The sequence below is a fragment of the Rana temporaria genome, chromosome 13 (assembly GCF_905171775.1).
Source record: "Rana temporaria chromosome 13, aRanTem1.1, whole genome shotgun sequence".
In the NCBI taxonomy this organism is placed as follows: Eukaryota; Metazoa; Chordata; class Amphibia; order Anura; family Ranidae; genus Rana; species Rana temporaria.
This window is the reverse complement of record NC_053501.1, coordinates 182501-207785: the sequence shown is the minus strand read 5'-3', so window position 1 is coordinate 207785 and position 25285 is coordinate 182501. Positions and strand designations below refer to the sequence as shown.

At 50.2% G+C, this 25285-nt stretch overlaps 1 protein-coding gene across 1 annotated transcript in view; it reads right to left on the bottom strand.

The window, feature by feature from the left end:
• Positions 1-3872: 3872 nt before the first annotated feature.
• Positions 3873-25285, bottom strand: part of LOC120920808 (serine protease inhibitor A6-like) — a 25958-nt gene continuing 4545 nt past the window's right edge. The window contains exons 2-5 of the mRNA XM_040333135.1: positions 16881-17484; positions 11779-12046; positions 5085-5235; positions 3873-4085 (exon numbers count right to left, since the gene is read on the bottom strand). Of these exons, the coding sequence (XP_040189069.1) occupies positions 3873-4085; positions 5085-5235; positions 11779-12046; positions 16881-17460 (1212 nt within the window). The 5' untranslated portion in view covers positions 17461-17484. The remainder of the gene's footprint in view (positions 4086-5084; positions 5236-11778; positions 12047-16880; positions 17485-25285) is intronic.

Sequence of the window (25285 nt, the reverse complement as noted above, 5' to 3'; positions counted from 1 at the left end):
GAGAACATTTGTGTGACTGTGTGTATGCGAGCCAAGCTTGAGCGGAATTCTGTCGGAAAAACCATCCGATCGTGTGTTTGTACACTTTTGACACTTTTTGGGGACCAGTGACACCAATACATTGATCAGTGCTATTTTATTTTATTTTTTACTTGTAATGGCGGCGATCAGTGATTTTTAGCGGGACTGCGACATTGTGGCGGACACTAAGTGACACTTTTTGGGGACCGGTGACACCAATACATTGATCAGTGCTATTTTATTGTATTTTTTACTAGTAATGGCGACGATCAGTGATTTTTAGCGGGACTGCGACATTGTGGCGGACACATCGGACACTAAGTGACACTTTTTGGGGACCAGTGACACCAATACATTGATCAGTGCTATTTTTATTTTATTTTTTACTAGTAATGGTGGCGATCAGTGATTTTTAGCGGGACTGCGACATTGTGGCGGACACTAAGTGACACTTTTTGGCTTTTCTAACACACCGGGGTGGACTGCGATCGCAATGCTCTGCACTCCAAGTCCACCATTTTTGAAGCCTATTAGAGCCTATGGTTCCACACAGGTGCTTCAAAAAAACACCCCGTCACTGTAATTTAGGCACCTGGCATCCGAAAAGGGGCGGGACGCCTGAATAGGGCGTGGCTACAGCGGGCATGGATAGATTTATGCTATGCATGAATCTATTCATTTTACATAGAGGGGGGTGGCATGACAGAGGGGGCGGCGCCAGTGCGCCCTTAATGGACGGGCCGCCACGTTCAGCATGGCAACGCCTCTAAATGAAGAAAGGAACGGCTTCACCAGAAGAAGATTGAAGCTTAGGAATGGCCCAGCCAGAGCCCAGACCTGAATCCCAATGAAAAGCTGTGGGGTGATGGGGAGAGGGCTGTGCCCAGGAGATGTCCTCGTATTCTGACAGATTTGGAGAGTTTTTGTAAAGAAGAGCGGGCAAAACAAGATGTGCCATGCTGACATTTGTAGACTTTTTATATCCACTGTACTTACTGTCCCCTTCCCCCGTTCTCCATCCTCTAAGCAGAAGCTGCCGGCGGGAGAGGAGAGGAGGGCAGCATTGCGGAGCGAGGGGCAAACACTGGGGGGGGGGGGGCTGTTCTTCTGAACTCCTCAATGGGATCCAGGATCCTCCTCTGTGTCTTCCATGCAGAGTCAGTGAAGGAATCAGATGTGAGCGGGAGGGAGGGAGATCATCATTGCCGCTCAGCCATTGGTTGCTAGAGGTTACTGCACATCATTGCCGCTCGCCCATTGGTTGCTAGAGGTTACTGCACATAATTGCCGCCCACCCATTGGCGAGCAGAGTCAGTGAAGGAATCAGATGTGAGCGGGAGGGAGGGAGATCGGTGCAGCATCAGGGCGATTACAGGAACTGATCTTCTGTGTGTCTCTCCCTGCAGAGAGGGGGAGGAGGAGAATCCGGCTTTCAGCTGTTGCAGGGAGAGATCGGTTTCTGTAATCGCCCTCCTGCTGCACCGATCTCCCTCCCCCGCTCACATCTGATTCCTTCACTGACTCTGCTCGCCAATGGGTGAGCGGCAATGTTGTACAGTAACCTCTAGCAACCAATGGGTGAGCGGCAATGATGTGCAGTAACCTCTAGCAACCAATGGGCGAGCGGCAATGATGTGCAGTAACCTCTAGCAACCAATGGGCGAGCGGCAATGATGTTCAGTAACCTCTAGCAACCAATGGGTGAGCGGCAATGATGTGCAGTAACCTCTAGTAACCAATGGGTGAGCGGCAATGTTGTGCAATAACCTCTAGCAACCAATGGATAAGCAGCAATGTTGTGCAGTAACCTCTAGTAACCAATGGGTGAGCGGCAATGATGTGCAGTAACCTCTAGTAACCAATGGGTGAGCGGCAATTATGTGCAATAACCTCTAGCAACCAATGGATAAGCAGCAATGTTGTGCAGTAACCTCTAACAACCAATGGGTGAGCGGCAATGTTGTGCAGTAACCTCTAGTAACCAATAGGTGAGCGGCAATGTTGTGCAATAACCTCTAGCAACTAATGGATAAGCAGAAATGTTGTTCAGTAACCTCTAGTAACCAATGGGTGAGCGGCAATGATGTGCAGTAACCTCTAGTAACCAATGGGTGAGCAGAAATGTTGTGCAGCCAGTAACCTCTAGTAACCAATGGGTGAGCGGCAATGTTGTGCAATAACCTCTAGCAACCAATGGGTGAGCGGCAATGTTGTGCAGTGACCTCTAGCAACCAATGGGTGAACCTGGGCTAATCACTGTGGACCAGTAATGTTTAACGTTTTTTGAGCGAAGTCTATGTGTTTGTTTTCTTTTTGGGGTGTTGCAGTCGAGAGCGAGATTGCATTGGGGGCCCAAGAAAATGCCCAGGGTCCAATCACTATTAAAGACGGCCCTGTATCTGATCGCAATGGGGCCACCCCCATCCATGACAGCACACTGGATTGGCCCGCCAGTACCGACCGCATCATTTACAGGGGCGTCTTGGGGCGCACCGAGACTGCCGACACCAACCCTACGGACGTCACTGTCTGCTGGAAGACACAGAGGGGGAGGGGAATCCAGGGACCCGGTCTGTACTGGTATTGGCCCCTCCCATACAAAGCTCCACACATCAGCAGGTAGCCAGTGATGAAAAGGAAGATCTGCCTCCCCCCCCCCCCACAGCTGGGCTCAGATCCAACCCATCCCCTGGTGCTTCCGTTCGTCCGATCACCCAATCTCCGATCATATCACACTTCCGGTACCGGGGCCATTGTCATTTATACAGCGATCAGTGCTATAAAAATGCTCTGATTACTGTGTAAATGTCACTGGCAGGAAGGGGATAAGTGTGTCCTAGGGAGTGATTCTAACTGTGTGGGGGCGGGGCTACCAGTGACAAGACATTTCTCACTGCTTCCGATGATCAGTGTCCTGTCACAGAAATACCTTGTTTACATCGGCATCCCCCCGTTCTGCCGCTCTGTGACACGATCGTGGGACCCCGGCGGACATCGAATCCACAGAACCCGCGGTCACACTCACGGAGCTCGCGGCGGGCACACGCGCCCACAATGCCGCAATTTAAAGGGGACATACAGGTACATCCATATGCACAGCCGTGCCCTTCTGGCGATGTAAATAGTCGTGCAGCGATCGGCAAGTGGTTCAGCGCCGGACTGATCCTCAGGAGAGACTCCCTTGTGGCGCCGGACTGATCCTCAGGAGAGACTCCCTTGTGGCGCCGGACTGATCCTCAGGAGAGACTCCCTTCTGACGCCGGACTGATCCTCAGGAGAGACTCCCTTGTGGCGCCGGACTGATCCTCAGGAGAGACTCCCTTGTGGCGCCGGACTGATCCTCAGGAGAGACTCCCTTGTGGCGCCGGACTGATCCTCAGGAGAGACTCCCTTGTGGCGCCGGACTGATCCTCAGGAGAGACTCCCTTCTGGCGCAGGACTGATCCTCAGGAGAGACTCCCTTCTGGCGCCGGACTGATCCTCAGGAGAGACTCCCTTGTGGCGCCGGACTGATCCTCAGGAGAGACTCCCTTGTGGCGCCGGACTGATCCTCAGGAGAGACTCCCTTCTGGCGCAGGACTGATCCTCAGGAGAGACTCCCTTGTGGCGCCGGACTGATCCTCAGGAGAGACTCCCTTCTGGCCAAGGCTCAGCTTCAGACATTCCCATGATTGAGGGTCCCAGGAACTCTCTGCTCTATTATGTATGTCTGGATCAGAAGATTTGCCCCGCCCCCACCCCATCGGTGCGTCCCTGAAGCTGCCCTGTTCCTGGCTTGTATCTCACTGTCACCAGAAATGAAAACACGACATTCGGGACGTTGGTTTTATTTCGGCAGGAAGGTTACATTTTCACTTTTCTGCCTTCTCATTCCCTGGATCCAGCGGATCGGAGTATCGGCCGATCCCGAGAACGGCGTGGGTCGGTTTGTGGTAGATCAGCATGAGGAACGGGCGCTCCACTGAGAATCGGGGGCTTGATATCGCCAACCTTACTTTGGTGGAAGTCGCCGCCGACTCCTCGGCCCCTCCCTCTTCCAGGCGGGTAGAAGAACGGTGGAAAATCTGTCAACACAAAGAAAAGCAATAAATTTACACAAGAAGAAGACTGCAATATATATATAGAAATCATTAATACCCCCCCCCCCCCCCACCAAAAAAAACAAGGATTCAAGTAAATCAAAGAAATGCATGTAAGTAAATGTCAGTAACACTCACTGGTAAAAACAGAACTGGGGAGGCCAGAGGAGCACACAGGGGGGGGGGGGACATGGGGAGACGGAGGAACACACAGGGGGGCCAGAGGAACACACGGGGGGGCGGAGGAACACACAGGGGGGCCGGAGGAACACACAGGGGGGCCAGAGGAACACACAGGGGGGCCGGAGGAACACACAGGGGGGCCAGAGGAGCACACGGGGGGGGGGGGGCACATGGGGAGACGGAGGAACACACAGGGGGGCCAGAGGAACACACAGGGGGGGGGGGGGCACATGGGGAGACGGAGGAACACACAGGGGGGCCAGAGAAGCACACAGGTGAGTCGAAGGAGCACACGGGGGGGGGCACATGGTGAGCCAGAGGAACACACAGGGAGGCCAGAGGAACACACAGGGGGGCTGAGGAACACATGGGGAGGCCAGAGGAGCACACAGGGGGGCAGGAGGAGCACATGGGGTGCCGGAGGAACACAGAGGGTGAGCCAGAGGAGCACCCAGGGGGACCAGAGAAGAAGAGAAATCCGATGGACAGTCGGGACGATCGATGGGTGGTGGAGGAAGTTACAAGCACCGATCCCCTTGTATGACTTTCAGTGAAGCAGCTGAAAGCTGCGGGAAGGAGAGAAGGAGAAGCGTCTTTCAGCTGCTTCATTGAAAGTCACACAGGGCCGCACCAATCACAACCCAACTGTGAAATTTTACCATCCATGTTTCTTCATTCATGGGCCCCTGTGCAGTGAACACCCTGCCCCCCTCACCAGTCATTAGGAAGGGAAGCTGGGACACAAGTCAGTACCGGGGAAAGAGAAGCTGCAGGAAGAGCGCAGACAAGAAAGATTCTCACCGAGGAAACCGACAGCTTTTGTGTCTCTGAGATCTTGGAGAAGTCGGCTTTCTTCTTATCGAATATAATTGCCATGTCCATGTGTAGCAACGCGCGCTCCAAGCTGACCGCCGAGCTGAAGGAAATCTTCGGTATGTAGAGTTCCACAACACTGCAAAGGAAAGTACCCATCAGTGTCTGTATCCCAGAATCCCAACCATCCCAGAATCCCATCCATCCCAGAATCCCATCCATCCCAGAATCCCAACCATCCCAGAATCCCAACCATCCCAGAATCCCATCCATCCCAGAATCCCATCCATCCCAGAATCCCAACCATCCCAGAATCCCATCCATCCCAGAATCCCATCCATCCCAGAATCCCATCCATCCCAGAATCCCAACCATCCCAGAATCCCATCCATCCCAGAATCCCAACCATCCCAGAATCCCATCCATCCCAGAATCCCATCCATCCCAGAATCCCAACCATCCCAGAATCCCATCCATCCCAGAATCCCATCCATCCCAGAATCCCATCCATCCCAGAATCCCATCCATCCCAGAATCCCAACCATCCCAGAATCCCATCCATCCCAGAATCCCAACCATCCCAGAATCCCATCCATCCCAGAATCCCAACCATCCCAGAATCCCATCCATCCCAGAATCCCATCCATCCCAGAATCCCAACCGTCCCAGAATCCCATCCATCCCAGAATCCCATCCATCCCAGAATCCCATCCATCCCAGAATCCCATCCATCCCAGAATCCCATCCATCCCAGAATCCCAACCATCCCAGAATCCCATCCATCCCAGAATCCCATCCATCCCAGAATCCCATCCATCCCAGAATCCCAACTATCCCAGAATCCCATCCATCCCAGAATCCCATCCATCCCAGAATCCCATCCATCCCAGAATCCCATCCATCCCAGAATCCCATCCATCCCAGAATCCCATCCATCCCAGAATCCCAACCATCCCAGAATCCCATCCATCCCAGAATCCCATCCATCCCAGAATCCCATCCATCCCAGAATCCCAACCATCCCAGAATCCCATCCATCCCAGAATCCCAACCATCCCAGAATCCCATCCATCCCAGAATCCCATCCATCCCAGAATCCCAACCATCCCAGAATCCCATCCATCCCAGAATCCCATCCATCCCAGAATCCCATCCATCCCAGAATCCCATCCATCCCAGAATCCCAACCATCCCAGAATCCCATCCATCCCAGAATCCCAACCATCCCAGAATCCCATCCATCCCAGAATCCCAACCATCCCAGAATCCCATCCATCCCAGAATCCCATCCATCCCAGAATCCCAACCGTCCCAGAATCCCATCCATCCCAGAATCCCATCCATCCCAGAATCCCATCCATCCCAGAATCCCATCCATCCCAGAATCCCATCCATCCCAGAATCCCAACCATCCCAGAATCCCATCCATCCCAGAATCCCATCCATCCCAGAATCCCATCCATCCCAGAATCCCAACTATCCCAGAATCCCAACCGTCCCAGAATCCCATCCATCCCAGAATCCCAACTATCCCAGAATCCCAACCGTCCCAGAATCCCATCCATCCCAGAATCCCAACTATCCCAGAATCCCATCCATCCCAGAATCCCATCCATCCCAGAATCCCATCTATCCCAGAATCCCATCCATCCCAGAATCCCATCCATCCCAGAATCCCATCCATCCCAGAATCCCATCCATCCCAGAATCCCAACTATCCCAGAATCCCATCCATCCCAGAATCCCAACCATCCCAGAATCCCATCCATCCCAGAATCCCAACTATCCCAGAATCCCATCTATCCCAGAATCCCAACTATCCCAGAATCCCATCCATCCCAGAATCCCATCCATCCCAGAATCCCATCCATCCCAGAATCCCATCCATCCCAGAATCCCATCCATCCCAGAATCCCAACTATCCCAGAATCCCAACCATCCCATCCATCCCAGAATCCCAACCACCCCAGAATCCCATCCATCCCAGAATCCCAACCATCCCAGAATCCCATCCATCCAGAATCCCAACCATCCCAGAATCCCAACCATCCCATCCATCCCAGAATCCCAACCACCCCAGAATCCCATCCATCCCAGAATCCCAACCATCCCAGAATCCCATCCATCCCAGAATCCCAACCATCCCATCCATCCCAGAATCCCAACTATCCCAGAATCCCATCCATCCCAGAATCCCATCCATCCCAGAATCCCATCCATCCCAGAATCCCAACTATCCCAGAATCCCAACCATCCCAGAATCCCATCCATCCCAGAATCCCATCTATCCCAGAATCCCAACTATCCCAGAATCCCATCCATCCCAGAATCCCAACTATCCCAGAATCCCAACCATCCCATCCATCCCAGAATCCCAACCACCCCAGAATCCCATCCATCCCAGAATCCCATCCATCCCAGAATCCCAACCATCCCAGAATCCCATCCATCCCAGAATCCCAACCATCCCATCCATCCCAGAATCCCAACTATCCCAGAATCCCATCCATCCCAGAATCCCATCCATCCCAGAATCCCATCCATCCCAGAATCCCAACTATCCCAGAATCCCAACCATCCCATCCATCCCAGAATCCCATCTATCCCAGAATCCCAACTATCCCAGAATCCCATCCATCCCAGAATCCCATCTATCCCAGAATCCCAACCATCCCAGAATCCCATCTATCCCAGAATCCCAACCATCCCAGAATCCCATCCATCCCAGAATCCCATCCATCCCAGAATCCCATCCATCCCAGAATCCCATCCATCCCAGAATCCCAACCATCCCAGAATCCCATCCATCCAGAATCCCAACCATCCCAGAATCCCAACCATCCCAGAATCCCAACCGTCCCAGAATCCCAACCATCCCAGAATCCCAACCATCCCAGAATCCCATCCATCCCAGAATCCCATCTATCCCAGAATCCCAACCATCCCAGAATCCCATCCATCCCAGAATCCCATCTATCCCAGAATCCCAACCATCCCAGAATCCCATCTATCCCAGAATCCCATCCATCCCAGAATCCCATCCATCCCAGAATCCCATCCATCCCAGAATCCCAACTATCCCAGAATCCCAACCATCCCATCCATCCCAGAATCCCAACCACCCCAGAATCCCATCTATCCCAGAATCCCATCCATCCCAGAATCCCATCCATCCCAGAATCCCATCCATCCCAGAATCCCAACCATCCCAGAATCCCATCCATCCCAGAATCCCAACTATCCCAGAATCCCATCTATCCCAGAATCCCAACTATCCCAGAATCCCATCCATCCCAGAATCCCAACCATCCCAGAATCCCATCCATCCCAGAATCCCAACTATCCCAGAATCCCATCTATCCCAGAATCCCAACTATCCCAGAATCCCATCCATCCCAGAATCCCATCCATCCCAGAATCCCAACTATCCCAGAATCCCAACCATCCCATCCACCCCAGAATCCCATCCATCCCAGAATCCCATCCATCCCAGAATCCCAACCATCCCAGAATCCCATCCATCCCAGAATCCCAACCATCCCATCCATCCCAGAATCCCAACTATCCCAGAATCCCATCCATCCCAGAATCCCATCCATCCCAGAATCCCATCCATCCCAGAATCCCATCCATCCCAGAATCCCAACTATCCCAGAATCCCAACCATCCCAGAATCCCATCCATCCCAGAATCCCATCTATCCCAGAATCCCAACTATCCCAGAATCCCATCCATCCCAGAATCCCATCTATCCCAGAATCCCATCCATCCCAGAATCCCAACCATCCCAGAATCCCATCCATCCCAGAATCCCATCTATCCCAGAATCCCATCCATCCCAGAATCCCAACCATCCCAGAATCCCATCCATCCCAGAATCCCAACCATCCCAGAATCCCATCCATCCCAGAATCCCATCTATCCCAGAATCCCATCCATCCCAGAATCCCATCCATCCCAGAATCCCATCCATCCCAGAATCCCATCCATCCCAGAATCCCAACCATCCCAGAATCCCAACCATCCCAGAATCCCAACCATCCCAGAATCCCAACCATCCCAGAATCCCATCCATCCCAGAATCCCAACCATGCCAGGATATCAACAATCCCATCCATCCCAGAATCCCATCCATCCCAGAATCCCAACCATCCCAGAATCCCATCCATCCCAGAATCCCAACCATCCCAGAATCCCAACCTAGAATCCCAACTATCCCAGAATCCCAACCATCCCAGAATCCCAACTATCCCAGAATCCCATCCATCCCAGAATCCCAACTATACCAGAATCCCAACCTAGAATCCCAACTATCCCAGAATCCCAACCATCCCAGAATCCCAACCATCCCAGAATCCCAATCACCCCAAAATCCCAACCATCCCAGAATCCCAACCATCCCAGAATCCCAATCACCCCAAAATCCCAACCATCCCAGAATCCCAACCATCCCAGAATCCCATCCATCCCAGAATCCCAACTATCCCAGAATCCCATCCATCCCAGAATCCCATCCATCCCAGAATCCCAACTATCACAGAATCCCATCCATCCCAAAATCCCAACCATCCCAGATGCCCAACCATCCCAGAATCCCAACTATCCCAGAATCCCATCCATCCCAGAATCCCAACCATCCCAGAATCCCAACCATCCCAGAATCCCAACCATCCCAGAATCCCATGCATCCCAGAATCCCAACCATCCCAGAATCCCAACCATCCCAGAATCCCAACTATCCCAGAATCCCATCCATCCCAAAATCCCAACCATCCCAGAATCCCATCCATCCCAGAATCCCATCCATCCCAGAATCCCATCCATCCCAGATGCCCAACCATCCCAGAATCCCAACCATCCCAGAATCCCAACCATCCCAGAATCCCATCCATCCCAGAATCCCAACCATCCCAGAATCCCAACCATCCCAGAATCCCAACCATCCCAGAATCCCATCCATCCCAGAATCCCAACCGTCCCAGAATCCCATCCATCCCAGAATCCCAACCATCCCAGAATCCCATCCATCCCAGAATCCCATCTATCCCAGAATCCCAACCATCCCAGAATCCCATCCATCCCAGAATCCCATCTATCCCAGAATCCCATCCATCCCAGAATCTCATCCATCCCAGAATCCCAACCATCCCAGAATCCCATCCATCCCAGAATCCCATCCATCCCAGAATCCCAACCACCCCAGAATCCCATCCATCCCAGAATCCCAACCATCCCAGAATCCCAACCATCCCAGAATCCCATCCATCCCAGAATCCCATCCATCCCAGAATCCCAACCATCCCAGAATCCCAACTATCCCAGAATCCCAACCATCCCAGGCTTTCTCAATGAGGACAAAAGTGCTGGACAGCGGCACCAATTGCTATCAATCAATCAAAATGAATGGCTGATTTGATTCTAATGCCGCGTACACACCATCGTTTTCTGCGATGGAAAAAAGCGACGCTTTATGTGCTTTAAAAAAACGTCATTTTTCAAACTTCAATTTGAACAACGACGTAGCATACACACCATCGCTTTTTCACAACGCTCTAGCACAGCGCAGTTCCGTCAATCACGCACTACGTCACTATAAAGGGTCGTTTCCATGCGGAAGACGGCCTCTTTTGCTGATATCGTGTTGCTGCGTGTTAGTAAAAGTTTGGTGAGATACGATTCGTGATTTTCAGTGACTGTGCTTTAAATTTCGTTTTCTTGTCTATAAGCTGAAAAACACCTTAACGAATGTGCTGATTCCATTCTGAACAGTCGTTTTACATGAATGAGCGCTGCCGTCTCCTAACTTGCTTCTGAGCATGCGCGGGCTTAAATCGACGTTTTTACGTACACACGGTCAATGTTTAGAACACAGAAAACGACGTCGGCCAAAAACGACACATAAAATTGAAGCATGCTTCAATTTTTTTCTGTCGTTTTTTAGAAGACATAAAACGACGTTTTTGCCCACACACGGTCAATTAAATTGACGTTTTTGAAAATGACGTTTTTTTCCATCGCAGAAAACGATGGTGTGTACGCGGCATAAGGGTTAAAGCGGAATTCAAGAAAAATCTGCCAAAGGAATTTGTATTTCTGCACATCCAGTCATGACATTTACACAGCTCTGTCACACCCAAAAGGGGAAGCTCTGCTTGTCTCCCACCGTCCGCTTCAATAATTGCCACCTTTTGGGGGGGAAGGGAGCGGGTACCTAGTTTTGACAGGTACCCGCTCCCACTTCTGGCTCAGTTCACCGCGGCTGGAAGTTCCGCCCCCCTTCCCCCAAAGCCTTCTGGGACCCTTCAGGGGTCCAAGAAGACTACAGGCCAATCACAAAGTGCAGCGTGCTCTGCACATGTGCAAAAGAAGACTTCCTACAAGGCTTCACGGGCGATGATGATGATGCCTGGACAGTGCGCAGGGGCGCCGCCCCCCCCCCCCCCCCCCAGAAGGCCATCAGGAGGGCAAAGTTCTGGGATGCCACTCAGGAGAAGGCCATCATCCTGGGAAAACTTAGTAAAACGCATGACTGTCCTCCCAGATATAGGAAAATTGGCAAATATGAAAGACTATCGTGGGGCCCCCATGCATCTGGGGCCCCTGGGCAGTGCCCAAGTGTGCCCAGGCATTAAGACAGCCCTGCTAACACTGGAATTATGTTTTAAGCAACTCTCCTGCATACCTGCTTTTCACTGAGTGCAAATATTTTTTTACCCTCCGGGGGGTCAGTTCCTGCTCCACGCGGCGTAGATCACCCAGTTGCGGGACGATGATGAGAAGATCCGTGTTACCGGCGTATGGAATTTTCACCACATCGGCATTCATCTCCGTGTCCCTGTACGTCTTATACACTCCCGCCCGGTACATCATTGGCACTGAGACCGGCGTCGGCCCGCGCATAAAGGGTCTCATCTCTGTATGTTTTTTCTTGAATTCTGATTTCCATTTTGCTGGAGGAACAAAAAATGTAAAGTACAGTAAAACCTTGGATTAAGAGTTACTTGGTTTGAGAGCATTTTGATTTACGAGCAACTAATTCAAGCTAAATAGGCCTAAGCTGAACATTGGCCTGCAGTACCTCATTTGTCCTGAGGAACGGGGGCGCAGGAGCCGAGAAAAGCCAAACATTGGCCTGCAGTACCTCATTTGTCCTGAGGAACGGGGGCGCAGGAGCCGAGAAAAGCCAAACATTGCACTGCAGTACCTCATTTGTCCTGAGGAACGGGGGCGCAGGAGCCGAGAAAAGCCAAACTTTGCACTGCAGTACCTCATTTGTCCTGAGGAACGGGGGCGCAGGAGCCGAGAAAAGCCAAACATTGCACTGCAGTACCTCATTTGTCCTGAGGAACGGGGGCGCAGGAGCCGAGAAAAGCCAAACATTGCACTGCAGTACCTCATTTGTCCTGAGGAACGGGGGCGCAGGAGCCGAGAAAAGCCAAACATTGCACTGCAGTACCTCATTTGTCCTGAGGAACGGGGGCGCAGGAGCCGAGAAAAGCCAAACATTGCACTGCAGTACCTCATTTGTCCTGAGGAACGGGGGCGCAGGAGCCGAGAAAAGCCAAACATTGCACTGCAGTACCTCATTTGTCCTGAGGAACGGGGGCGCAGGAGCCGAGAAAAGCCAAACATTGCACTGCAGTACCTCATTTGTCCTGAGGAACAGGGGCGCAGGAGCCGAGAAAAGCCAAACATTGCACTGCAGTACCTCATTTGTCCTGAGGAACGGGGGCGCAGGAAACGAGCCAAAGTTTCCTCTGGCCTTTCCGGAAGTTTTTGGCGCTCTCTGGCGCCCCCACCACCTCTGGCCACATGCAGTATTTCATCCCATAGAAGTTTAATGCGGAACAAATTTTTTTCTATTGACTTCAATGGGGAAACTCGCTTTGATATGCGAGTGCTTTGGATTACAAGCATTCTCCTGGAACCGATTCTACTTGTAATCCGAGGTTCCTCTGTATAATGGTTTGGGATTAATATATTTTTTTATTTTTTTTATGTTTATATACCTTTTTTGGTACATTTTATTTAAATATATATATACACACACATAGTTAATCAGGTTGAAAAAAAGACACAATTCCATCCAGTTCAACCATAAAAATAAATAAAAAAATAGTATCAAACAATCCCATATACCCAATCCTATACCCACAGTTGATCCTGAGGACCCGTACGGGGTTTCCTTTAAGAGCCACCAGGGGGGTGCGGGGCGCATGCTGCAAGGCGGGGGACCAGATGCGCGTGGCCGCGCACGAGCGCCAGCACAGCTATTGGTGCTGTCAGAGGAGAGGAGACACGTTGTTTGTTCCTAGTAAGTAGGAACAGCGATATGTCTCCTCTACTACTCAGTTCAATCCCCCTTCAGTTAGAACACACAGGAGGGAACACATTTAACCCCTTGATCGCCCTCTAGTGTTAACCCCTTCCCTCCCAGTGACATTTATACAGTAATCAGTGCATTTTTATAGCTCTGATCTCCGTATAAATGTCACTGGTCTCAAAAATTTGTCAAAAGTGTCCGATGTGTCCATCGCAATATCGCAATACTGCTAAAAATTGCAGATCACCGCCAATACTAGTTAAAAAAAGGCATAAAAATGCCATAAATCTTTCCCATAGTTTGTAGACGCTGTAACTTGTGTGCAAATCAATCAATAAACGCTTATTGTGATTTTTTTTACCAATAATATGTAGAAGAATGCGTATCGCCCTAAACTGAGGAAAAAATATTTTTATATATTTTTGGGGGATATTTATTATTATAGCAAAAAGTAAAAAATATTGCTTTTTTTTTTCAAAATTGTCGCTCTATTTTTGTTTATAGCGCAAAAAATAAAAACCGCAGAGGTGATCAAATACCACCAAAAGAAAGTTCTATTTGTGGGGAAAAAAGGACGGCAATTTTTTTTGGGAGCCACTTTGCACGACCGCGCAATTGTCAGTTAAAGTGGCGCAGTGCCGAATCGCAAAAAGTGGCCCGGTCATTGGGCAGCCAAATCCTCCGGGGTGAAGCGGTCAGGAGAACATACGCAGAATATAAAAAATGTATCTCCTAAGCATAGTTTATGGAGACACTATGCACTGTATATCATACTAGGGATCCGTCCTCGCTGATGGTATGTGGGAAATGTGGAGCCCCATTGGAGGAGGGATAATACAATCATTACATTGAGTCAGAATCTCGCTGGATAAATGAGTTACTAACATTACCACCATTAGGACATAATGTGGAGTTCAATATAAACTGTTTTACATCCAATTTCTGATTGATTTTATCCAATTTCGGATTCTTTTTATTTATTTCTATGACTGCCTTCTTTAAACTATCCACTAGATGTCGCCATTCATTTTTAAGATTGTAGATGGGTGTCGTATTATTTAGAGCCACCAGATGGCGGCGTTGTCTATTAGAATAGGTATTGCTCTAAGATTTTCAGTCACACATCTGGAACTTATTTTTTCTTCTCATTTTGATACTTCTTTAGGTAATATTGAAGAATGTATTTATTTCTTAGTGATTATGCCATCTGTAGATCAGAAATGTACAGTGAAACCTCGGACTGCGAGTAACGCCGTTAACAAGCGTTTCGCAATACAAGCTTTTTTTTTTTCTAAAATCCTGACTCGGTTTGCGAGTGTTGCCTCACAAAACAAGCAGGATTCAAGCCACAGAGGTGTGCAATACCGCATTTGGCTAGAGGTGGGGGGGGGGGGCGCCGGAGCCGATCAGAGCTGAGCCATTCGGAAATTCTCTGAAAAGCTCAGAAATACTCCGTTCCGAGTTCAGCCGAGCTGTGCCAGAGCTTTTTCCAAGTATTTCCGAGGCTCTCCAGCGCCCGCTACCTCTGGCCACATGTGGTATTGCATGCCATAGAAGTCAATGCGGAACAAATTATTTTCATTTCCATTGACTTGGGGGAAACTCGCTTTGATATGCGATCGCTTTGGATTACGAGCTTCTCCTGGAATGAATTATACTCGGAATCCAAAGTTCCACTGCATAGCGGAAAATAAATTGTGCAGATGATTATTGTTACCATGACAGCGGACCTCGCTATATGACACCGTACACCTGACTCCATACCCTTTGATTAAGTCACGTCATCAGTGACGCAACGCGTCGAGGAGCCAGGTGTCGACACTTCCAGTCGCAGCGGAGACCGGAAGTATCCTTGTGTTTGAAGCTGTACTGTGGAAATTTTAACTGTGAGTTACTATTTGTCCTTTTTAAATAAATTGTTTTGGATTACTTCACCATGAAGCCAACGTTCTCTGGTCTCGGATACCAATGGAGTGCTCTGGAGGCTTGACTTGGCCTGTAGGGGTCTTTGAATGAGGTGAGAGGCTGGGGCAAACCATTAGCGCATTGCGGGTGGGGGACTTTCTTGGATGAACTGGATTCCATATCTTTGGGCACATGCACTTTATTCTATGAACTGTGTTTTTCTGATTGGACATTATACTTTTTGCACTATTACCACTTTTTGGCGCTTGTTGCATTTTACCCTTGGAAAATACTGAACTTGCACATATTGAACTGTTGTTTGTATGTCTGTTGAAGATTTGGTCCTGAGTCCGGCTGGTGGACTCCAGATCGAGTGCCTGGCCCATTGGCTGTGGTGGGACTTGGTTGGTAGCTGGGCAGCTTTTCCACCCAGCCTAGTAGTGCCACTCCCGTGACGGTCTCTCCTGCCGCCCTGTCCGTCCAGCCGTCCACCTCACCGACTCGAGTCTAGCTGCTGTGCACGTTCTTAGCTTGCGCTTTGCCTCCCGCCGTGCGCAGACGCAGTAACTCCCGCCGCTTTATGGATCAGGGCCGGTGTCTTGTCGATCTAGTTCCCCTATTGAGACGGTTCCCTGCTTGACTGCGCAGGCACAGACGAAGCCCACGGAAATCTCCGAACCTCGGGCGGCATCCAGGCTCATTCCTTAACATCCCAGTGGATTGGAGGATGTTAAAAAAAGAGCCACTTACAGCAAATTCCACGTCGCCCTGGAGGTTCGGTGATTTCCGTTGGCTCGGATTGTGCCTGCGCAGTCAAGACGGGAACCATATCGATAGGAGGAACCATATCGTCAGATCACTGGCCGTGCGTCATCACGGTGCGCGCCTATCATGACATCACACGTCCGGCCACAAAACTGGCATTTCTTAGACTAGTGTGATGTCCATCATGACAGCACGGCGCCTATGATGGACATCTCAATGCCGGGATCGTGGGGGGGACCATGTGTGACGTCCAATAGATTTGGGCGACGGACGCTCACGCACACTCAGAGTTAGGCAACGCCGCCCACGTGACCAGGCGGACGCTCATCTCAGCTCATGCGCAGTGCGGCGCCGCACTTTCTCGGGGGACCCGGGGATAATAATTTTTAAATAAATGGCCAAGACTCTGGGCTTTTCGGGGTCACATTCAGGGCTCCCGCCCCCCAGCCCCCCCCCTCCCGACGCCCCTGATAGATTTGTCTTCCTTATATTATGCATTTAGATCATTTATTAGTATTGGGTGAGCTCCACATTTTTATGCTTTTCTATTTCTTTAGTGTGAGAACCCTTTGATGTTGGTAGCTGCTTATTAGCGCCCCCTTTGTGTTGTCAGCGTCTTTACCTTCATAAAGGAACAAATTCCCGGTGAATTTTTTGGCCTGATGCGGCCCCCTCACTGTGCCTCACCGGAAATACCGCCCAATGGGGATCGACGTTTGAAAAAGAGAGTCTAATGATTGTTGGATCTGTAACTTTGTAACGATCTACTTTCTGCAGTAGAATGGACTCACCTTCAAAGACGGCGTAATCTAGAAGAACCATCGATGTTTTGGAATTACCGGCCACATTCTGTATCCTTTGGCCGGTTTTGTCGCTCACAAGCATATTGATCGTTTTCTCGGCTGTCTGAGGGTCTCTGAAGCGGACGGTCTGAATGGAGGCGTTGTAGTAATGAGCCACCTTATGTCGGTATTCTGGTAAAATCTTTGCCGACTGGTCTACGAAGATCTCATTGCCGAGGCCGAATTTCACGTCTTTGCTTTGATGACTTAGCACTTGAAGGAGCTTTTTATGGCCTTCATGCAGCTCCTCGTCCGTCTCGGTGTCATTGGGACCCATGCCTTGGAGAATCTCCTGGCGAGTTGTTGATCGGGCTCCGAGGGCCAGCATGGAGAGGGTTGTGTAGATGCTGACTGGTGAAATGAACAGGTTTGCCGGGCATATTTCTGATAGCGGAGCAATGCTTTGATAAATCTTCAAAGCAAAGTCCATTTGAGCTTCAGCTGAATGCTGCGATTCGGAGTTGTGGGCGTGTTCTCCACCTGATATCGCAAGGATCAGCGAGAGGTGGAGGAGAAGAAGAGTCTTCATCTTTCTTTCCCGTCAATTTCACACCTGTGTAAAATAAAGAGAAAGAATTCTTAGAGGAAGCACCAGTAAACTGCGAAGGGGTCCTTGGGATCTTCTGATAGTTATCCTTCAGCTCCCCTCTTATGGAAAGGTCCACCACCCACCATCTAAAGGGGTCCTTGGGATCTTCTGCTAGTTATCCTTCAGCTCCCCTCTTATGGAAAGGTCCACCACCTACCATCTAAAGGGGTCCTTGGGATCTTCTGCTAGTTATCCTTCACCTCCCCTGTTATGGAAAGGTCCACCACCCACCATCTAAAGGGGTCCTTGGGATCTTCTGCTAGTTATCCTTTAGCTCCCCTCTTATGGAAAGGTCCACCACCCACCATCTAAAGGGGTCCTTGGGATCTTCTGCTAGTTATCCTTCACTTCTCCTCTTATGGAAAGGTCCACCACCCACCATCTAAAGGGGTCATTGGGATCTTCTGCTAGTTATCCTTCACCTCCTCTGTTATGGAAAGGTCCACCACCCACCATCTAAAGGGGTCCTTGGGATCTTCTGCTAGTTATCCTTCACTTCTCCTCTTATGGAAAGGTCCACCACCCACCATCTAAACGGGTCCTTGGGATCTTCTGCTAGTTATCCTTCACCTCCCCTGTTATGGAAAGGTCCACCACCTACCATCTAAAGGGGTCCTTGGGATCTTCTGCTAGTTATCCTTCAGCTCCCCTCTTATGGAAAGGTCCACCACCCACCATCTAAACGGGTCCTTGGGATCTTCTGCTAGTTATCCTTCACCTCCCCTGTTATGGAAAGGTCCACCACCTACCATCTAAAGGGGTCCTTGGGATCTTCTGCTAGTTATCCTTCACCTCCCCTCTTATGGAAAGGTCCACCACCCACCATCTAAAGGGGTCCTTGGGATCTTCTGCTAGTTATCCTTCAGCTCCCCTGTTATGGAAAGGTCCACCACCCACCATCTAAACGGGTCCTTGGGATCTTCTGCTAGTTATCCTTCAGCTCCCCTCTTATGGAAAGGTCCACCACCTACCATCTAAAGGGGTCCTTGGGATCTTCTGGTAGTTATCCTTCACCTCCCCTGTTATGGAAAGGTCCACCACCTACCATCTAAAGGGGTCCTTGGGATCTTCTGCTAGTTATCCTTCAGCTCCCCTCTTATGGAAAGGTCCACCACCTACCATCTAAACGGGTCCTTGGGATCTTCTGCTAGTTATCCTTCAGCTCCCCTGTTATGAAAAGGTCCACCACCTACCATCTAAATGGGTCCTTGGGATCTTCTGCTAGTTATCCTTCACCTCCCCTGTTATGGAAAGGTCCACCACCCACCATCTAAAGGGGTCCTTGGGATCTTCTGGTAGTTATCCTTCACCTCCCCTGTTATGGAAAGGTCCACCACCTACCATCTAAAGGGGTCCTTGGGATCTTCTGCTAGTTATCCTTCAGCTCCCCTCTTATGGAAAGGTCCACCACCTACCATCTAAACGGGTCCTTGGGATCTTCTGCTAGTTATCCTTCAGCTCCCCTCTTATGGAAAGGTCCACCACCTACCATCTAAAGGGGTCCTTGGGATCTTCTGCTAGTTATCCTTCAGCTCCCCTCTTATGGAAAGGTCCACCACCTACCATCTAAACGGGTCCTTGGGATCTTCTGCTAGTTATCCTTCAGCTCCCCTCTTATGGAAAGGTCCACCACCCACCATCTAAAGGGGTCCTTGGGATCTTCTGCTAGTTATCCTTCACCTCCCCTGTTATGGAAAGGTCCACCACCTACCATCTAAAGGGGTCCTTGGGATCTTCTGCTAGTTATCCTTCACCTCCCCTGTTATGGAAAGGTCCACCACCTACCATCTAAAGGGGTCCTTGGGATCTTCTGCTAGTTATCCTTCACCTCCCCTCTTATGGAAAGGTCCACCACCTACCATCTAAAGGGGTCCAAGGCCCAGGCTGAATGATGCATTCTTGCTGCTTATAACTTGCACAACATAAACTGATAGGGGTTCTGAGGTGGTAACTGCGCCTGAAAAAAACACGAAAGGCCACCTGTGCTTGGTGTGACCACTTCAGCTCCAGCAACCTACCCCTACGTCGCTCAAGTGTCAGTAGTTATACTGGGATGATATCTGAAGATGCAGGCATCATCCCGGTCTCGCCTTTTAGAGCTGACAGTTGGTTCTCTTGTAGAAACATCCTAGTGGCCAACTAGACTCTGGATTGCTTTTACAAGCAGCGGAAGGGGTTGTCCATCCCTGTCCCACCACCTTCCATGGCTTTACCAGGATCTCCTGTCCCACTGGGAGTCCTGATCGACCAACCAACACTTCCGCCGGCAGATCATAGAGCCCAACAAAGACTGGGTCCCCCCATCCCCCCCTCCCACCATCTTCCATGTCTTTACCAGGATCTCCTGTCCCACTGAGAGTCCCAATTGACCAGCCAACACTTCCGCCGGCAGATCATAGAGCCCAACAAAGACTGGGTCCCCCCATCCCCCCTCCCACCACCTTCCATGTCTTTATCATGATTTCCCATCCCACTGGGAGTCCCGATCCACCAACCAACACTTCTGCCGGCAGATCATAGAGCCCAACAAAGACTGGGTCCCCCCATCCCCCCTCCCACCACCTTCCATGTCTTTATCATGATTTCCCATCCCACTGGGAGTCCCGATCCACCAACCAACACTTCCGCCGGCAGATCATAGAGCCCAACAAAGCCTGCGTCCCCCCATCCCCCCTCCCACCACCTTCCATGTCTTTACCAGGATCTCCTGTCCCACTGGGAGTCCCGATCGACCAGCCAACACTTCTGCCGGCTGATCATAGAGCCTAGCAAAGACTGGAACGGCTTTGTTGGGTTCCATGATATAGTAACCCGGATGCGATGACATCACATCACTTCCGGGTTCCCCGGATGTAAATAGACCAATTTAAAAAAGTCAAAAGTATTTTATCTCGCCGATCACGGTGTAACGAAATGCTTATAAGGGAAGAAGAGGGATCGGGGGTCTTATAGACCCCCAGATCTCTCCATAAAGAGGACCTGTCACATGCCTATGGCTGTCTCAGGGGATGTTTGAAAAAATGGTTTCATTGCTTTTGGATGTCTGTGAAGTTTTTAAATAAATCTTTTAAACTGGAGAACTTCACCCCGATATGTCCCGGGGGTGGAGACTATGGGGAGGAGTTATCATTGTATATGTGAGGAATATTACCGCCCCCCGCATTGGAGGAGCGAATTCAATCTCAGTACCAAGTATCACGACTTATCTGAGGGCTCAACATCACAATTTATTTCATTGGAGCGCTGAGAGGACTTTGATATACACAATTTTTATTGTTTTAAAAAAAAATCTATTTTTTTATATATCATTGTATTTGGTTGCGCAATTTTATGAGCTGAATATTCAGGTTATTTAAGTTGCAGCGCCTGGTATCTGGTTACACTTGGTTTTGTCATTTTTCTTTATTTTTTCACTAATTAATATATACCGTATATACTCGAGTATAAGCCGACCCGAATATAAGCAGAGGCACCTCATTTTACCACAAAAAAATGTGAAAACCTATTGACACAAGTATAAGCCGAGGGTGAGAATGCAGCAGCTACTGTAAGTGGAAAAGAGGGTCAACAATGCCCATCTGCAGCCTCACTGTGCCCATCTGCAGCCTCACTGTGCCCATCTGCAGCCTCACTGTGCCCACTTTTGTAACAGGTGCTCCTCGCGCCCGTTCTATCTGTCATGCGTTCCGCTCTGGAACGCATTACGACGACCGCGCGATGACGTCTTCACGCGACGCACCGTGCGTTCCACCATGGAACTGCGCTTCTTTTCTAATCACTGCCAATACACTACAGCTGTCTGGTACCGGTCTCCTGCCTATAAGGCATTCACCTGATATACAGACAGCGCTTTCTTATTGTCACTCGTAGCTCGGCCACGATACTGATATTGGTGCCATCGCTCCCCATGCTGCAACACCGCTCCAGCCTGCTACTACTCCTTTAGTGCTGTTACATCTACTACAACAGAGAGCCATTGCTGGGGACAACCTTGAGGCCTTCCTTGCTGAACACCGTACACCACGGAATGCCTGCTACTACACTGAAACCTGCAAACGGATAAGTAGCTGTTGTGTCACTTATAGTGCCATAGGAAAATCTGCTGCTTGTGTTCCATCTAATTCTATTACTATTACTTATTATGCCTATTTGGGATATATTATTGTACTAAGGAAAACCTTAAAGGTCCATCTACCTAGAAATTACCTGAGCTATATTGCTTCATATATGCAACTACTATTACCTGAGCTATATTGCCTCTCATACGCAACTACTAGTTGTCACTACAACTCCTATTACTACGAGCTTGACATAAGTACAAATCGCTTTGTCCTAAATTATTGAACATGTTCGCTCTAATTCACTGAATTCTCACATAAAGAAGCGCCTTAGCCTCAATCTGCCCATCTGCAGCCTCACTGTGCCCATTTTCAGCCTCACTGTGCCCATTTGCCGCCTCACTGTGCCCATTTTTAACCTCCCTGTGCCCATGTACCTCATCTCAGTATTGATTAGGAGGGAAGGAAACCCATATCACGCAGTACATTGTCCCCTCTGATTCACAGCGGCGTTGTGTGTATAGGAAGTCTGCGCCGTCCGCGCCATCCACGCCGTCCACTGTAACAAAGCTCACGGACGAACGAGGAGGAGGCGGGATGGCGTGAACTTCCTATACACACAACGCCGCTGTGAATCAGAGGGAACAATGTACTGCGTGATTTGGGTTTCCTTCCCTCCTCATCAATACTGACAGGAATCTGACTCGAGAATAATCCGAGGGGGGCTGAAAAACTTGAGTACAGGCATACCCCACTTTTAAGTACACAGTGGGGCCAGAGCATGTATGTAAAACGAAAATGTACTTAAAGTGAAACAATACTTTTTTTCACTTCGAGGGTGTAGTGGGGGGTCAGGGGCTGTAGTGGGGGTGTTGGGAGCTGTAGTTGATGTCTCAGGGGCTGTAGTTGATGTCTCAGGGGCTGTAGTGGGGGGTCAGGGGCTGTAGTGGGGGTGTTGGGAGCTGTAGTTGATGTCTCAGGGGCTGTAGTTGATGTCTCAGGGGCTGTAGTTGATGTCTCAGGGGCTGTAGTTGATGTCTCAGGGGCAGGGCCGGACTGGGAATGAAAACCAGCCCTGGAAATAATTTCATACCAGCCCCACAGCATTAATATACCAGCCCAAAAAAAAGCGAGAAATCCATGAGAGAGCCAGAGAGGGGCCGGGCTGCAATGGTGAGAGAGGGTGCAACGGCGAGAGAGAAAGGGTGCAACGGCGAGAGCAGAGGCGTTTCTACTGAAACTGCGCCCCTGTCAAAACATTTGAAACCCATCTTTCAGATAACCATAACAAAAAAAAAAAACACCCAAGCTTGCAGTAATATCAGCACCCATAAATATGGCCTTACCAGCACCCATAAATTCAGCAATATCAGCATGGTCAGGGACAGGCAGCAGTGCAGGGGGTGTTTCCTTGTAATGGATACAGTCCTCTGCCAATGCTGCGCCAGTGCCTCTGACACTGTACAGGGGGAGAGAGGGAGTAGGATCACCAGCGGCCCCGTCTGCTTAGCACACACGCACAATCACACATGATGATGACTTTAAGGCCTCTTTCACACTGGGGTGGTGGGGGCATCGGCAGTAAAGCGCCGCTATTTTTAGCGGCACTATTCAGCCGCTAGCGGGGTGCTTTTAATGGCCGCAAAGTGTCACTTTGATTCCAATGGGCAGGGGCGCTTTAGGAGCCGCTCCTATTGCGCCTCAAAGATGCTGCTTGCAGGAAATGTTTTAATGTCCTGCCAGCACTTGGGCTTTCACACTGCAGTGAGTGGAACCACTCTTTCAGGGCGCTCTGCAGACGCTATTTTTTGCGTTATAGCGCCTGCAAAGCGCCTCAGTGTTGACTACTTTCACACTGAGGTGCTTTGCAGGCGCTACAAAATAGCGCCTGCAAAATGCCCTGAAAGAGCCTCTCTTCTCACTCCAATGCGAAAGCTTTCACACTGGAGCGGTGCGCTGGCAGGATGCTCAAAAAAGACCTGCTAGCCGCATCTTTGAGGCCCTGAAGGAACGGTGTACACACTGCTTCTAAAGCGCCCCTGCCCATTGAAATCAATGGGCAGCGGTGCTGAACCGCCAGCAAAGCGCTGCTGCAGCGGCGCTTTGCGGACGTTTTTTTTATCCTTTTGGGCCGCTAGCATTGTGCTGGCAGGACACTCAAAGTCTATGAGGCGCCCCGCTAGCGACTGAATAGTGCCGCAAAAATGACAGTAAAGCGCTGCTAAAATACTGACGCTTTAGGTGGAGCCTCCTCCAGTCAAACAAATGACAATCTGGCTGAGTGGCCTGTCACACTCCTCCATACTGCCATCAGTTAAAGTGGAGGTTCCCCCTAAAAAAAAATTCTAACAATACATTGAGAAGACTGATTACACTGCGGTTATGCTGTTTTTTTTTCTTTTCTCGTACATACCTCGTTATCGCCGTTTCATCCCTCGGCTTCCGGGTATGATTCTTGCTGGACCTAGTTGATTGACGTTCCTCTGACCGGCGCATACTGCGCATCACGACTTTCCAACAGAACCCAAACGTCATTGCGCAGGCGCCGTATAGAGTCGGCTCTATACGGCGCCTGCGCAGCAACGTTCGGCTTCTTTCGGAAAGTCGTGACGTCAAGTATGCGTCGGTCGGAGGAACGTCAATCAACTAGGAACGCCCAGCCCCACAAGAATCATACCCGGAAGCCGAGGGATGAAACGGCGATAACGAGGTATGTACGAGAAAAAAAAAAAAACAACAGCATACCCGCAGTGTAATCAGTCTTCTCAATGTATTGTTAGAATTTTTTTTAGGGGGAACCTCCACTTTAAGTAACCAAATTTTTCAGGTAAAGTGCCGTACCGCCGGGGCTATAGTGCGGGAGGCAGCCGCAGGAGGACAGGTGGGAATTTTTTGGGCGTTTTTTTTTTTATTACAATTTGCAGGGGCAGCAAGGTGACAGAGAGGAGGGGGGGGGGGTGCAAATTGTAACCTAAACCTGTATAATAATCTCTCTCACGAGGCATTGCACCCCCCCCCCTCCTCCCCTCCTCTCTGAGATTATTATACAGATTTTAATCTAATTGCAGGGGCAGCAAAGATAGGTGACAGAGAGGAGGGGGGGGGCCGGGGGGTGCAGATATGGTAGGAGAGAGAATCATTTTTATTGCATTAAAATTAATTTCTTCACCTTGTGCTCCAAGGCAGGGTGGCGACGCCGTTCACTTCTCCCCTCACTCGTGACCGGGCAGACACTGCAGAGACATTGTACTAGGCGCTGTTGGCGCCGCACGGGACGATAGAACTAGTCCTAAAAGTTTTTTTTCTCCTGCTCAGCTCCTCCCCGTAGACACATGATCAGCGATGCTGCTCACTGATTAGCTAGGTAAGTTCTTACCTAGCTAATCAGTGAGCAGCATCACTGATCATGTGTCTACGGGGAGGAGCCGAGCAGGAGAAAAAAAACGTCAGGACTAGTTCAAGAAGGGATTCGTGAGGCGGCGAGTATGGCGGCCGCAACCTGCCGGCCCGTGGCTGCTTTTAACTACCGCAGTCTGCAGGTATGAAAAAGCAGCCCCAGGAAACTCAGTGCAGCCGTCACCTCTGCAATTTAAAACAGCGGCGGCCGCGGCGATCGCGGCTGCGGCCCGCCGCTGATTATAGTTGACTGACAGGCAGTGACAGCAGGCAAAAGCAGGCGGCCTACCGGGAATTTTCCCGCTATCCCG